Source organism: Mytilus trossulus, chromosome 2, assembly GCF_036588685.1.
Source record: "Mytilus trossulus isolate FHL-02 chromosome 2, PNRI_Mtr1.1.1.hap1, whole genome shotgun sequence".
NCBI lineage: Eukaryota > Metazoa > Mollusca > Bivalvia > Mytilida > Mytilidae > Mytilus > Mytilus trossulus.
Window position 1 is genome coordinate 75,214,932 of NC_086374.1, and position 17,399 is coordinate 75,232,330.

Genomic DNA, 17,399 nt, shown 5'->3' on the forward strand with positions numbered 1-17,399 from the left:
TAACAAATTAGCTCCCTTATTTAAAAAAAAATGTCCGGAAACTATATTTTTTTGGAAATGAGCAGACAATAAGCTATCATCTGACACTGGAAATGACTTTCTTAACCCGATTTTTAAACGACCGCAAACTTTTTTTGGGTTCGTATAAGGTAGCACTCCACAGTTAGGAGTGTAGTTTCGCATTTTGGCCCCTGTGGATTTTTAAAATATGAGAGCTAGTGTGAAATAAAATTCATTTTTGGATAGCTGAGTACTTAAATAGCCTTCGTATTGGGTTTATATTAACATCAAGATTATGTAATGCATGTAATTTAGGCTGTTTTCTGTATGGCAGTCCGTATTTGCATGACCATACCATACATTGGTCCGGCAATTATTGTAATGTTTTTTTCCAACTTTTTGTGGCACGAACTTTGTGATTAGATTTTATGAAAAATGAAAACGAAAACGAAAACGAAAGACACCCATTTTTTATTTGATCATTAGGAAGATCTATGCAAACAGTTTCTAAAAAGGTATCACTCAAAGGCATTGAAATTCTAGTTTGATCCAAATTTTGGGGGGATATGTGACATGTTTACCCCCTTTTTGCAATATTTTATTGTAAATAAATTCAGAATGTTGCCATGGATACACATAAAAGAAATTATTTTTCTCCCTTTTAACTTTGAACCAGATGCTCCGCAGGGCGTAGCTTTATACGACAGCAGAGGTTGAACCCTGAACGGTTGGGGCAAGTATGGACACAACATTCAAGCTGGATTCAGCTCTAAATTTGGATTGTGATTAAATAGTTGACACAGCATAGGTTTCTGACACAGAATGAATGTGTTCTAATGAAATTAAAATTTTTGTTTTCTCTTAGAGCAATTCACTATGCTGTTGAATATTAATCCTCTCAAAAAAATGTTTGAAGAAATTTTCTTTTTATTTATGAAATTTCAAATGAGAAAAATTGAACCCAATTTTTTAATCACATCCCCCTTTCCCTTATTCCAAAACTAATCTCAATTAAAATATTCTAATGGAGTTTGCAACAATTACTACTCCTTTAAATACATCATAAAATATTAAGATGTAAAAAAACTGCTTGTTATCACTGAATGGTAAAGATTATTTAAATTTATCAGTTGGTAGTAAAAAGAGAATATACATTGTATATTGTATATAACAAAGATTTAAGTTGATTCTGGACAAAGAAAGATAACTTCAATTAAAAAAAATTCTTGCAATAAGATATTTCTTGCTTACTATTCTAGACAAAAAAAGATAACTCTAATTAAAAAAAAAATTTGCTATTTCACAAGATTGTGAAATTAGATATTTCTTGCCATTGCACAATACTGTGCAATTGAAAAGACTTGCTATTGCACAATACTTAATATAATAATTTTAGATCCTGATTTGGACCAACTTGAAAACTGGGCCCATAATCAAAAATCTAAGTACATGTTTAGATTCAGCATATCAAAGAGGCCCAAGAATTTAATTTTTGTTAAAATCAAACTTAGTTTCATTTTGGACCCTTTGGACCTTAATGTAGGCCAATTTGAAAACGGGACCAAAAATGAAGAATCTACATACACAGTTAGATTTGGCCTATCAAAGAACCCCATTTATTAAATTTTTGATGAAATCAAATAAAGTTTAATTTTGGACCCAGATTTGGACCAACTTGAAAACTGGGCCAATAATCAAGAATCTAAGTACGTTTTTGGATTCAACATATCAAAGAACCCAACCGATTCATTTTTTGTCAAAATCAAACTAAGTTTAATTTTGGACCCTTTTGACCTTAATGTAGACCAATTTGAAAACATGACCAAAAGTTAAGAATCTACATACACAGTTAGATTCAGCATATCAAAGAACCCCAATTATTCAATTTTGATGAAATCAAACAAAGTTTAATTTTGGACCCTTTGAGCCCCTTTTTCCTAAACTGTTGGGACCAAAACTCCCAAAATCAATACCAACCTTCCTTTTATGGTCATAAACCTTGTATTTAAATTTCATAGATTTCTATTTACTTAAACTAAAGTTATTGTGCGAAAACCAAGAATAATGCTTTTTTGGGCCCTTTTTTGGCCCCTAATTCCTAAACTGTTGAAATCAAAACTCCCAAAATCAATCCCAACCTTTCTTTTGTGGTCATAAACCTTGTGTCAAAATTTCATAGATTTCTATTAACTTAAACTAAAGTTATAGTACGAAAACCAAGAAAATGTCTATTTGGGCCCTTTTTGGCCCCTAATTCCTAAAATGTTGGGACCAAAAGTCCCAAAATCAATACTAACCTTCCTTTTGTGGTCATAAACCTTGTGTTAAAATTTCATAGATTTCTATTCACTTTTACTAAAGTTAGAGTGCGAAAACTAAAAGTATTCGGACGACGACGACGACGACGACGACGACGCAGACGACGACGCCAACGTGATAGCAATATACGACGAAATTTTTTTCAAAATTTGCGTGCGGTCGTATAAAAATCAATTCTATGGAAGATACTGATTACATACATATGCACATGTACAACACAAACAGTAAGGTTAATGTATTAGAAATCCAGGGATAGGAGATGATAAAACATTTTGTGGCTCATTTTTAATTTTATTTTCTAACTGTAGAGTGCTACCTAATGCTATGATTTTGTCGTCGTCGTCGTCCGAAGAAACATTTGGTTTCCGGACAATAACTTTATTTAAAGTGTATGGATCTCTCTTAATTTGTACTACAAGCTTCTATACCACAAAGGGAAGGCTGTAATTACAAGTCGTTTATATTTCCCTATATGGCTTAAGGCGCAGTAATATTGTTCATGTACGCCAAATCTCTATGATAGAGGAAATAAAGTTATAGACCTATACAGTAGTCTAAGTGGTAATTTTAACTTACATGAAACGTAAGGTAAGAATTCTGAAGTTTTGTCAATAATGATGTTCTTTTAGTTTAAGAAGATTGTGATTATTTACTTGATTTCAATTAAATTTATGCACATTTAAATTCCGGTCTTTTATAAATATATTATTCCGTTTATCACTGACCTTGACAGCTGTTGTTTGTTTAGGAATGAACGATAAAGATTCAAAAATCGACGTTGATGGGATGTTTTTAAGAAATGTGGAAAACTCGCGATCGTCCCGGAGACACGTTCGGAACGTCTAGGAGACAACTAGAACCGCTTATCAGATTTACTTAAGGTTTCAAAAAATATCAAGCGGAGTCATCCATCTTTCGTTTTTGCGTTGGGGTCTATTAAGGGATATTTCGAAGGCCTAAATAAGGGAGGGGTTCACCATAGAACCCCACCCTTCTGTTCGAGATCTTGTAAATGTCAACCATTTACAAGATCTCGAACAGAAGGGGTGGGGTTCTATCCCCATCCAGTCATGTATGGGACATTAAAAACAAATAAAATTAAATATAGGGGAGGCCCTGGGGGTCACCCAATCACCTCCTGTTTGAGAACTTGTAAACGGTTGAGATCCCCACCCCTACACCATATATACTCGTGTATGGGACAATTAAACAAAAACAAAAAATATAGGGGAAGTCTAACATGGTCACCCTACCCCTCTTCGTTTTGAAAATTTTCAAACAGTAGAGATCCCCATACCGAAACCATATACGTTCTTGTGTGGGACATTAAAACAAATCAAATGAAATAAAGGAAGAGTCCCCTGGGGATCAGCCCCCACCTTTCGAGAACTTGAAAACGGTCGAGCTCCCTAAACCATATATATTCCTGTTCGTTAACTCAAGAATGTTTGAATGACATACAGGGTCAATTTCATATGCATATCACTTTACTTGACCGAACCAATTTGTACTGGACTCTTCCAATGTCTGGCGACCATGGGAATGCATGGCGATTTATAGGAGCTTTGATTGGGAGACTTCGTAACAGTATCCTGTTTTAATTATTTCTTGTTTATTATAGAATTTAATTGATACAAGAAATGAATAAGGTTGGATTTATTTAAGTCTAATTTTAAAAGAAATATATTCAAAATAAATTAGAAATAACTTTTGAAAATGGTAGCATTTGATAGCGGAAACATTAAGGTACAAACATTTTAAAACTTGAAATAGCTGAGATAAGTAATTAAACCAATTCTTCCACAATATTCATCATAACTTCTGGAAAGTTTGCCTTGTTTTCTTTAATTAACTGCCTATAGCGCCCTTAAAAAAACGTAATTGCAACGAGAAAAGAGTTTTCATAAATTTCCAAAAGCAGAACCGTTGTTTTACTATTCTGACTTTATTCTGCATTCTAGAAACTTGGATGATAAGCTGCAGCTAATCAATGTACTATATCTACCATGACCTGTCTTCCGTGTTGTTTTAGTGCAAGTCCTAGCTGAACTCAAGATTTTTATGGTGAGGATTGCAGATTTAGTCTTTGTCTTGAATAACTGAGAGACTTTCTGCTTCCCTTCTGATTTGTGACTAAGAGCAGCAAAGTCTGGCTGATTGACTAGGAATGATACATGTTGTTCACAAACTGTAAAAGAGGGACGAAAGATATCAAAGGGACAGTCAAACTCATAAATCTAAAACAAACTGACAACGTCATGGCCAAAAGTTAACAAAGACAAACAGAAAAACAATAGTACACATGACACAACATAGAAAACTAAAGAATAAACAACACGAACCCCACCAAAAACTAGGGGTGATCTCAGGTGCTCCGGAAAGTTTATACAACAATAAAATATTTGATTTGATTTGATAATAGATAAGCTTTATGCTTTCGGTCACCATTTTGGTGTTAAGATTTCAGAGCAACGGACTGTTAAGTTTGCATAAATCTAAGGAATGTATTACATTGTATCACCAAAATAATTATGATTAAAAGGCCAGCAAAATAATGAAAGTTCAATTTTGCTTTAATGAGATGAAATATCAGATTCGACACAAATATAAACCTACTTAGTAAACAATTTATGAACATATAGATGATAAATAACGTTCAATACTGAAAAAAGTAAAATATCAAAAATATTCCCAAGGAAAATTCAAACGGCAAAAAAAAACCAAATGGCAAAATAAAAAAAAAGTGAAAGCTTTTTCTGATCATGTTTCAAACCAAATATACCTAAATATGTTACACAGAATACATTTCCACACCGCCCTAGCAACAAGGAGGATTTTGGCACCGTTAAAGTCCACAACACCGTTTTTCAAATAGAAGAGCTAGTGTGCAAAACAATTAATTTTTGGACAGCTGAAGATAAAAATAGCCTTCATAGTGGGTTTATAGGAACATCAAGATTATATAATGTATGTAATACAGGCTGTTTTCTATATGAGTCCGTATTTGCATATTCATACCAAACATTTTGTCATGGATACCCTCTAGCAGAAGAATTTCAGTTTTTTTTTAATGCGATTGGACTCTTTCATATCTTAACACTTGTCTTCTAATTTGCAATAAATGTCTTTGCAGTAACAAGTTATGTCTTGGCTTGGTTGAGGTCTAGCTCAGTTTTACTCGGTTTGCCTACTGGTTATCTTAGTTGCTTTTCCTTGTCCTGTAGTTCGGTTCTATGAACATACTCATTATTTTGCTGAGTTGTAATGTTTTTCGGAACCAGTTCTACACAGGAAGTTAGATTTTGTTGTATGCTTTGACACAAGTGTCTATTTCTGTATTACTATGCAAAGTTTTTTTTTTTGGTCTACCACGTTTAAGGTTGGCCGAGCTTTGTAAGGCATCTTCTGAATTTGATGTAACTTTATCGGAAGTTACATGTATTATCGGGATGTTACTGTCCTCATCTGGAGATGAAATGTCAATTGATGATCTATTGACAGCCTTTTCGCAGTCAAGGGAGACTTGCATGTGTTCACAGCCACAACATGTGTATGGGTTCTTTGATGACTCAAGAGCTTCTCATTCATTGGGGGAAAGTTCCACTAGGTATAGTGAAACCAGTAAATACAGATGCAGCATCCCACCGCGTTGTTGTTGCAATAGGGGTTGCAATTAGGACATATTGCTAAAGAGTCATTATTCTGCGCTCCAGCAGAGTATGTTGTTTTATTACTTTGAGTATGTATGCTATTAATGATGATTTTGTCAGATGTCGCAGATAGTTAATGTTTCATACTATGTGTCTCAAGTGAACTTATTGATTTGTTGCTTCTTTTAACGACGATATTGTCATTCTTTTTGGCGTATTTAACAGGCGTTGTGGATGTACCATTTCCTGATGCTGAATGTTGCAGAAATTTACCACATGTTTGTCTAACTAAAGAGTTCAATTTGTCAAGACTATTATTTTGACTGAGTTTGTCTACAACCTCGGGTAAGATATTTACCATAAAAACTTCCAGTGAATTTCCGTTTACAAGAACTCTACTGCTTGCATTGTAACAGTTTATTCTAAATTGCTTTTTTTTGTGTTTTTGATTGACAATTGTTCCTCAACGACCAAGCCTTTTCGATCAGTTTTGTTGACTGTATCGAAATTGATGTGATTTGAGATTAGACATCTTTTGACTATTGATTTAAATTTTTCGTAGCAATGCAACTGTGAGCTCAAGTACCAGATTGTCATGTTTTAATTGATTTTTGATTTGATTTTCTCTACTTGATGCCTCCATTTTGCCCGCCATGGCTTTATTGAGGTTGAGTGTATATTGGACGGACGTATCACTTATCACACTGTCCTCCATAGAGTCTTATTCTCATTTTTTTCAAATGTTGAATGGCATGCAGGGTCATCATATTTTTAAAGTAGATACTCCAATGATGATGAGGGACCAATTTGGTATGATTGGTGTAAACGTTAACAGATGTCAGACGCCTGGTGGATGCACTCGGCACTTCGGATCAGGTGAGCTGTATCAACAACCACCTGGGTGAACTGATGTTCCCAAGAAATTGCTAAAAATATGTTAAAATTTAACTGCACCAAGAAAAGTTATTTTTTAAACTAAGGGCTCTCATAGAAGGTAATGTATCAAAAGGCTTACATCTCTATGGTATTTTAATTGTAACAATTGTAAAAAAAAAATAACAACATATTGCACAAATTCTTAAATTCATAAACAGTAAGCCTTCAAAATTAATATTTTGATGTTACAATTTTTTCGTATTGAAATTTTACAGATATATCTATTTAGAATTTCAACTAATTATTGACTGAAAAAGTGAAATACATAGTTATTATCAAAAATGTATCATACATGTCTGCAATATGACTTCAAACACATGATTGCATTTGTAATCAAATGTACAAAATGAATACTAGTATTAAAATTGTATGACAAAATCAAGCTACAACAATGACATAAATAAAAAAAATTGTTTCCACTTAAAGTACTTAAGGTCATAAGAAACGAGTGAACGGTGAAAAATAATGTTCTTACAATTCTTGAACTAATGCATACAAACATAATAAACTTAGTCTTCTGTGCACGAAATTATCATGTTTTTCATGTAAATTTCGTATAATCATCAATTTTTTTTCAGTTGGTCAGTGTTGTTCTGAAAATATGGCAGGTAATTAAATTTCGTGTTTTGAAGCCGGAGTTTAACGATGGTGACCTGTTTGTCAACAATCGACAAAAAATAAACAAAAAAGCATGGAAAAGAGCACGTGTTTAACATGTAAATTGAGATAATAGTTTATTTTAAGGACATCCATGCGTATTGTGATCACCGGATTTTTACGAGACGGGTCACACTGAGGTCACTTTGCATACGGAAAATATGTCGGGCGAATAGCTTGCTGGAAGGAAGCAATTAAAATAAAGTAAACTTCTTTTAAATATGAATAAATTAAAGAATTTTCTTCAGAAAAAAGTATCTGTACATAAGTTTTATAATCAAAACTATCCATTAAGTTATAAAAAACATATGCATTATTTTTTTTTATTTGAGGATTCTTATGACTTTAACTTTCAAATTTGTATATACATGTTCAATACATATAAAGCAGGGTGGCCAAGAATAATATTACAGAATGTGCTATGTAAAACATGTGGGGGCATTTATATTTTCTGAAAACAAAACATTTCTTACAATTCATAAAGATTGTCTCCTATAAAATCCTAAAATCCTTACATTACATAACAAATGGGGGGATGAATAATGTACTAAATAGTGTAGGTACACACAATTGTCCCCAATTATTATTCACAAATGATTGTTTTGCTTAATTTTATTTTCATAAAACTATTTTTTATTTTAATCTTTTTATTTATGACATATAGACTATCCACAGGTTTAGTACTTTTTCTCAATAGATTCAGCAATGTTTGTTTATTTAAGAAAAGCAATTATATGTATCTAAAACATATACTTTATCAGTTATGTAGAAACCCAAATTATAATCTGTTGGACAAGATGAAAAGGGTTCTGTAAATTCAGACTTTAGAGAATGTTGATTTATCTTTGTAGGAATTAATTGCATAGTTGACCATGTGATCACAAAAAGGCAAAGATGTAGGTATTATGTGTATGCATGATTTCAGTAAAGTTATGCTTATTTTGTCAACTATTTGAATTGAGATATACTATTTGCATTTTAGTAATTTTTATAAATGCACAAAACATGTCATATTAGAATATATAGATTTTTACTATTTTTTGTATTCTTTGGATATGTTCCAGACCATGAGTATTTGGACCATACGCCTATGGTTGGACCATACGCGTATGGTCGGGTTAATTAACAGGTACACTTATATGCTTAACTCTTCTAGATGTCACGTCATTAAAAAGACACTACCAAAGGTCATTTTATCATAGATCTATTAAAAATTATTAATAACAAGATTAACAAAATAAAATAAGCAGTTTCACACAGTAAATTTCATCACTAGTTAAAATTATAGTAAACAAATTTTTTTTCATTACCGATAATAAATTATGTTTAATATTACGAGTGAATGGCAAAATGTCGACCTGGGAAGACAACTTCCAAATTTTTTTTAACTGAATTGTTACACAAGAAGTCAACTGTTTTACTATAACCTGACATAAAAGTCGACAGGATAAAGAGTCTAATAATTTGCTCACTTTTGAAACTTAATATAATAAGCATTAGAAGTCAATATTCAGAATTTTTTATACTTATACATGTTTTGTTTTTTTTAAAAATGAATGACGTCAACAGCAAGGACACTAGTTTATTTTTTAAAGTTGTCTGGTGATATGATGTACTTCAGTCATTTTATGATATTGATCTAGAGGTTTTTAAAATCACCGTAGACACATCGGAATGACCCAGGCCCCTAAGAAAAAGCTATGGTACATGTACCGTCTGGAAGTAAATGTCACCCTACACATACATGCAAGAATACAACTTAGCCATGAAAACTAACTTTAGCATCGCTATTTAATGTTATCTGAATTGTAAATAATACAATTGCATGTAGTAATCATTGTTTTTTTTATAAAGTTTTCTAATGCATATTATTGAAAAAAATACCTGTATGGTCCAAATACTCATATGGTCCGGCCCGTTTATAACCAAACGAGTATATACTCATATGGTCGGACCATATGAGTATACACATATGGTCATGACCGACGCGTATGGTCCAGATACTCATATGGTCCGGAACAGATACATTAATGCAAAAAGTATTATATGTAACAAGATCTCTTATTCTACATCCTGAAAAAAACTCCAGCTTTAATATGGTAAAATCAACATGTGATGAATAAAAACTTAGCCCAACTGATATTAATACATCTTTACTGTCAAGGTCCTATACACGAACAAACTTTATTATATTGCACCAGACCCTTTTCATGATATTTCACCAAAGATTGTTTTCAAGCAGTTTGGAACCTACAAAAGCAACATAAAAGCCCATAACGCATAGTCAGCTATAAAGGACCTCGAAATGACAAATGAAAAACATTTCTTACGAAAAAATTAACAGGCTAATTTATGAACAAATAAATTGCCTCACTGGGTGCAGCTAGATACGACCGCAGATGTCCAACCTTGAAAAGTTGGGGCCAAAATGGACACAATGTTCAAGCTTGATACAGGTGTGAATTTCTGACACAGAATTACTGTAGTACTTAAAATTTGTTATATGATTTGAATTTACACTATACTGTTGAGAACTGACCCCAAAAAAAACCTGTTACCCTGGGTTTTTTTTGCCCGGCAAGAAAGCACATACCAGAAAGTAGTACTTATTTAACACAAAATAGTTCCTACGCATGAGTGTTACTTTCAAAATATGTAGGATATTTAGGTTTTTATGGCATCAAATGAAAGCTGAAGGACTGGTGATCATTGTAGAACACTTTTGGACTTAATTTTAAATATTAAAAAAAATACACTAAATTTTAAAAAGAGGATACATTTTGTCTGTTTGTCAGATCTGAAGTACCAGTTTTGGTACATCCTTATAAGTTCCAGGAACCAGTTCTTTCTTGTATGCCATTAAAGGTATGTTGATTTTTTCAGTACAAGACACCATAAAGTGTTGCTTTGACATACAATGATTGCCACTTTATTTGAACTTAAAATGAAAGAGGTGTGCCTGCTTGAAATGGAGGAATTTAACATAGAAAGAAATGGGATCATGAAGAAGTTAGTGGTGTACTTCCTATTACAGAGATCCATCAGAAATCCAATTTTTAAAAGTTTTACCTATTCCAATGAAAATAAGTCAAATTTGATATTAGAAATCATGTTCAGTCATCTTTTTTTGGTGAATAATTTTGTGTAAGGGAAATTTCAGCTCTTAAATTGGCATACTAAGGTACTTTAGCCGTTATGGTCATACAACATGCATGCAGTTAAGACTTGACTCCAAGTTCTTATTTTTGCATTATTTGTGATTGAAATCAATAAAACATGTATATTATGACTTGTGTATGGTACAAATAGACTCTTGGTCATATAATCCTATGATTTTTCAAGTTTTATTGTTTTTCTTATGGTAGCCTATTACAATCTAGACAAATGTTTATACTCATATAAGAATTCCAAAATCTCACTGTACATTCAATTTTGAACCAGTTTAGCAAGTTATCTAGCTGAGCAATATATAAATTGCTCTTAATAATCTATGTTTTACCACAGAAGAATGATTTATACAAAAAAAGGCCCTTTGCCAATTTGAAAAAAAAGGGGGACAATATTCTCAATTATATCTCAAGTTTGGACAAATATATTTTTATTTAATGAAAAACCTCTGATAAAAATATGACTATTGGTAAGCACATAGCTTTCCTAAAAGATATTGATAAATAAAACAATAATATTGAGAATAAAAAAAGTATATTGGCCAAAATATAATATCCATATGCAGTTTTCTTGAATAACCCATATATTACTACCAGTCCAATTTGAGCTTAAAATTAGTATTTAGACTAAAGCTTAATATGTTTTTTATTGCTTGAAATAGGTCATAGAATGAAATAAAGTAATGCTCAAGTCAAAATAGCAAGTTTGGTTCTGTTATAGGTGTAACACCACTAATTCGAGCCCGTCCAGAAAGCATATACCAGAAAGTGGTACATATTTAACACAAAAAAGTTCCTACGCATGAGTGTTACTTTCAAAATATGTAGGATATTTAGGTTTTTATGGCATCAAATGAAAGTTGAAGGACTGGTGATCATTGTAGAACACTTTTGGACTTAATTTTAAATATTAAAAAAAATGCAACAAATTTTAAAAAGAGTCTATTTGTCAGATCTGAAGTACCTGTTTTTGGTACATCCGAAGTTCCGGGAACCAGTTCTTTCTTATATGCCATTAAAGGTATGTTGATTTTTTTAGTACAAGAAATTATGAAGTGTTGCTTTGAAATGCAATGATTGCCACTTTATTTGAACTTAAAATGAAAGAGGTGTGCCTGCTTGAAATGGAGGAATTTAACATAGAAAGCAATGAAACCATGAATTAGTGGTGTACTTCATTTTTCCAAAAACATTCTTTCGTGAAGATATGGTTATAATCTCAATTAAAATTTCTAATGGAGTTTGCAACCATAGTTACCAATTTCATTACATCATAAAAGTCTTAAAATATAAAATGACATAGGCTAAAATTAAAATTAATATTATATCTAGTAATATCTAAGAATAAAACTCCTTTGTCAACATTTAATAGTAACTTCTAAAAAATATATTGACAGCTAATAACCTCAAGACAATACAGCATTTCTTATACATAATTTACAAGCATACAAGTTATTGTCTGGAAACCAAATGTCCTGTGATGACGCGATACCAATTTACAACCGGAAAATGTTTGCTGTCTTACAAAAATGTGTTTGTGTTTATTGATTCTGTATGAATATTTATTCTTCATACATGTTATACTTACCTTCAAAATAGTGTTTTCAAAAATTGCCTCAATGTTAATAATATCTGGCTTCCTTTAATTTTCACTATACATCAGTCAAATTTAATGATTGATTGATTGTTGGTTGTTTAATGTCCAGTGGCAAAATTTTTAATTAAAATGTGAACCCAAAAGGAACAGAACAACAACCAGGATATACTTTTGAAAAGTGTCTTTTCTATTTATAGTTCAGGCATCAGGCTCATTTGTTGGATCATTGATCCATTTTTTTCCTTTTTCTTCTGTTTTAAGCCACACAAGTTCTCCATTCTGGTCTAAATGGTCACATCTTTGTCAAACAATCTTTAGCACTTGTCCAAACAGCTATTCCCTGTGGTGTAAAACATCATTTTTTAACAGTTCATTTAATTTAAAGGGTCACTAGCTGTCAAATCATGTTCATAGACTTGACTTAAATTCTTATATTAGACTTATAACAATGTAAAACATTTATCCAAATTATAAAAAGTCTAAAATAAACAGTTTACAGGGCATTGGCCTGACAATATGTAGCTTCATTTTGTGTATGTTTTAGTCACATAACACAACCAAAACATGAACATTAATAGATATATGTAGTTCTTGAGATTATTATTTATAATTGTCCCAGGTAGCTCGTTCGAATTGATTTTTCTGTTTTTAAAATTAAGGTTAAAATATTAAACTAGTTTTCAAATTTACCTGTATTAGAATGATCTTTTGTGAATCGAATCAGTCAAATTAGTTACCTTTGTTTCACTTTCAATGTTGACATTCATTACTTTTAATAGCCTAACATGCAACAATCATGCATAATCCATCTCTAGCTAAGAGGTTAAATTGCAGTTCACATGAATACAGATTCAACGAGGTCGAAATATTCACTTGCAAGAGAATAAAATTGAGAATGGAAATGGGGAATGTGTCAAAGAGACAACAACCCAACCGTAGAAAAAAAACACACAACAGCAGAAGATCACCAACAGGTCTTCAATGTAGCGAGAAATTCCCGCACCTGGAGGCGTCCTTCAGCTGGCCCCTAAACAAAAATATACTAGTTTAGTGATAATGAACGCCATACTAATTTCCAAATTGAACACAAGAAACTAAAATTAGAATAATACAAGACTAACAAGGCCAGAGGCTCCTGACTTGGGACAGGCGCAAAAATGCGGCGGGGTTAAACATGTTTGTGAGATCTCAACCCTCCCCATATATCTCTAGCCAATGTAGAAAAGTAAAATAACTCATCATTGATAAATGTTTAGCTTATTTGACAAAATTTAACCATATATAGCTTCTCAAAGTGAATTTTTATTTATTACTGCTCTTTCATTAATGATTGAACAACAACAAAAAAATCATAATTTATTTTTTTTGTATCTTGAAGCTAGTGCCTCTTTAAAACCCAATTTAATAAAAAAAAATAAAGAAAAATAAATAAAAAAATGATTTAATTGATCTGGTTGATTTTACTGTTAAAAAATTTAAAAAGCTTTGGTTTAATGGTCCATGAGTGAAAGCCTGGACACCACGGGAAACACCATTTTTAATTTTTCAAGAACCATAACTCTTAAACAGTGAAGGAGATATTCATCAATATAAAACATTACCCTCCATTTTGTCATCAGTAATACCATATTTAAATTTGAAAAGCTTTGGTTAAATGGTTCATGAATTACAGCACGGATATAACTGGAAACACCATAATTAATCTTTCAAGAATCATAACTCCTGAATAGTGAAAGTGAAAATAGTTAATTTTTATCTTGATCTTGATTTATAAATTTGAAAAGCTTTAGTTGGAGTTCAAGAATAAATGCACAGACACTTTTTTGCAGCTGCTCACTAACATCCCCAAAATCAATAACTGATTATTACTTTGCAAATCCAGTTAAAAAAAACCTAAAAATTTGTAAAAATGTTTCATTTTAGGGGCAAATAACAACTCTAAATAAGTTTTAGAAATTTAAGCCAAAAAATTTTGAAATGAAATAAAAATTGAATTTCAATATATATATTATATATATATACAAAGTAACAGGAGACAGATCATTTTCAACCAATGTCTGATTTATTCTTACTGCTTTAGTTTTATATATATAAGACAAAACTGCATTTTATCCATTGTGTTCTACTTTTAGCAACAATGGCAAAGTTTGTTGATGGATCAAATGATCAAATCCCAAGATATAATTTTTCTTTTTAAAATCACAACATGCTTAGAAAGCTTTGTTTATATAGATTAGACCATTGGTTTTCCCGTTTGAATGGTTTTACACTAGTAATTTTGGGGCCCTTTATAGCTTGTTGTTCGGTGTGAGCCAAGGCTCCGTGTTGAAGGCTGTACTTTAACCTATAATGGTTTACTTTTTAAATTGTTATTTGGATGGAGAGTTGTCTCATTGGCACTCACACCACATCTTCCTATATCTATTTAGTCAATTCTACCAAATGAACTCAGAGAGAAATCTTGAAGGAGTTATCTACCCTTACTATTTTACTAACTCGTAACTCAGAAAACATAAGCTGTTAAGACCTAAGGTCTTTTGATTTTTAAGATTCTTCTGAGGTCTTTGATTTTCAAAGCGTATGGTAAAAGTTTGAGAACTGTATTATCTTTCTATAAGTCGTCACTTATATTGATGCATCTTTATGACAATGTCTTAACCACACCTGTTGTAATATGACATAAGAGGAGTGACTACAAGAGTTTTGACATGTGAGATAATAATTATTTTTGGACTTGGAAATTGGTTCTTCATTGCATAAACCAACGTATCAAAATGGAACAATAGTTGATTGATTACTTGGTGTTTAATGCCACTTTCAGCACTATTGTGGTATACTGTGGCAGTCAGTAATTTATCAGTGGAGAAAGTCAGAATGCATGGAGGGAACCACGATTTTCCCCCAGAAAAAAACTGACATTCATAGTCAATTAAGATTGCCATTTGAGGAGTTTGAACTCACAACCTTAGTGTTGACAGACACCCAGTAGTTGGATTACTTTGACCACAGAGCCACTGATGATCAAACATCACAGATATATCTATCCTGGGTAATATATTTTCAATCTAACTGCTTCAAAATACCTTTTTACATTGTTTGATCTGCATGATGGCATAATTTGTAAATATTTCTCTTAAATCTTTCACTTTCTGTCTTTTGAATCTGTCTATGTCTCTTAAAGCTGTGTCAATAAACTTTCTGTAAAAAATATATTTCAATTAAAAATCAAAAATTCTTTGAGCAATATTTCAGATAAAATGATTTAATCAGTCATGAACATGTCATGAACAAGCTTCTTTTCAAAATAATCTATTACAGTAATGTTGAAAATGAGTCTCATAAAAAATATATAACTTATACAATGTATTAGTATCTATTGTAAACAACATAAAGCTGATTTTACTAGCAAAAATAGAAGGTTTTCTCAGATACATCTGGTAATTTCTTTTATGAACTTATATGGGAAAATTGGTTTTTAAAATTTAGATGATTATTTTCCTTTAAGGAAAACTGTACTATTTCAGAGATTTCCATAAAATTTAACATAAATAATTGTCTGTAAATTAGAAAAATGTTTATTTTGGCCCCTTTTTTGCCTCTAAGGAGATTGGCCACGAAGTGCCGATATTGGCCCTGTGAGGTGACAAAAAATAAAAGCGAAATAAGGTGGATCCTTTATAGCTAAAAAAATATCTATGTCTATTGTTATTTTTTATTATAGTATTAAATCAAATTTTTATGAGGTCCTTAATGTGACATAATACACGGAATCGAACCTGAAAGCTCAAAATGTCCAAATTTTTAATGAATTTCATACTTCCTGGTTGAACTTCGCATTGGCCACAAGCCTCAACCAAAGTAATTTTACTCTCATTTAAGTTGTTTGACATTTTGACTCAGTTTGCAACAATGATTAGCATGGTTAAGGCCTGTGGCCACACCGAAAATCTAACTTCTGATAACAAGCAAATCCTGATTCAACCCTGCCATTTCCGAGGTACGATACATTCTCTGACGAATAACTGTACCAATAACTTGTATAATATTGCTATAAACGTGATACATAGAAATAAATTCTAATTGGTTGTGAAATAAATATAATTGTGAATTTGTAAATTATCATAACAATCATTTCCACATTATTTGTAATAAGTTAACTAGGCTGGTCTACTATGCATAGTTGAAACAAAAAAAAGGGCAGTTTTAAATTAGAGCAGTAGTTTTTCCCCGTAATATTCTACAGTCAGCAGATCTATATGGGTGTCAACATTATAATTTAATACAAATAATTATCCTTTTTATAGATAGATCCTGCACAATTTAAAAATGTTGTTTTATAAAGACGAAATCGTTGAGATACAACCTCCATGGAATGTTATCTCATGTGTGGACGTTTTGAAGAAGTGCTTTCTTTCACGTCCGCATTTTCTATCGAGTATGGCATGCCAAGTTAACATATTTTAAATACATACTACGGAAGGTGAAAACAAAAAACAACATTATGAACAATAATATACATTGAAAATCATAGGTCAAAACACATTAGAAATCACATGAGACTTGTTATATCATATATTGCGCAGTGGTTGAATAAGCTTTTCAATTTTTTTTGCTAAAGATACAAAAAAAAAAAACCCAACACCTTATTGAGAGGAGGGCATGGTGTAAACTATCCGTGACATTCAACTAGAATAATATTTGTTTCATATTGAAACCTGAAATTAAGATGAACCAAAACTATGATATAGCTTGTGTAACTTCAAAGAAAAATTGAACTTTTTTCGAGATAAATATTATAGTTGCATGTGAAATACTGGAACATTTTCATCACGAGTGAAACGAGTAAAGATAACAAGATAAAAACTAATTAAGAATAAATTGTCAATGCTGAAAACCTTGAAACAGTATTTCAGTCTTTAATTTAAAAAGGGGCATTAGCTGTGGATCATACTCACCGATTTGACTCAAATTCTCATATTCAACTCATAACATACTAAAAAGTACATCCAAATTAAAAAAAAAAACATAAAATAAACAATTTACAATGCATAGAGTCGATAGTATAATTCAGCA

The 17,399-nt window shown here is 31.7% G+C and overlaps 1 protein-coding gene across 1 annotated transcript in view; it reads right to left on the bottom strand.

Moving 5' to 3' along the window:
- Window positions 1-7,486: 7,486 nt before the first annotated feature.
- LOC134708024 (sorting nexin-4-like) overlaps window positions 7,487-17,399 on the bottom strand; it is a 71,190-nt gene continuing 61,277 nt past the window's right edge. The window contains exons 13-14 of the mRNA XM_063568263.1: window positions 15,410-15,524; window positions 7,487-12,666 (exon numbers count right to left, since the gene is read on the bottom strand). Of these exons, the coding sequence (XP_063424333.1) occupies window positions 12,619-12,666; window positions 15,410-15,524 (163 nt within the window). The 3' untranslated portion in view covers window positions 7,487-12,618. The remainder of the gene's footprint in view (window positions 12,667-15,409; window positions 15,525-17,399) is intronic.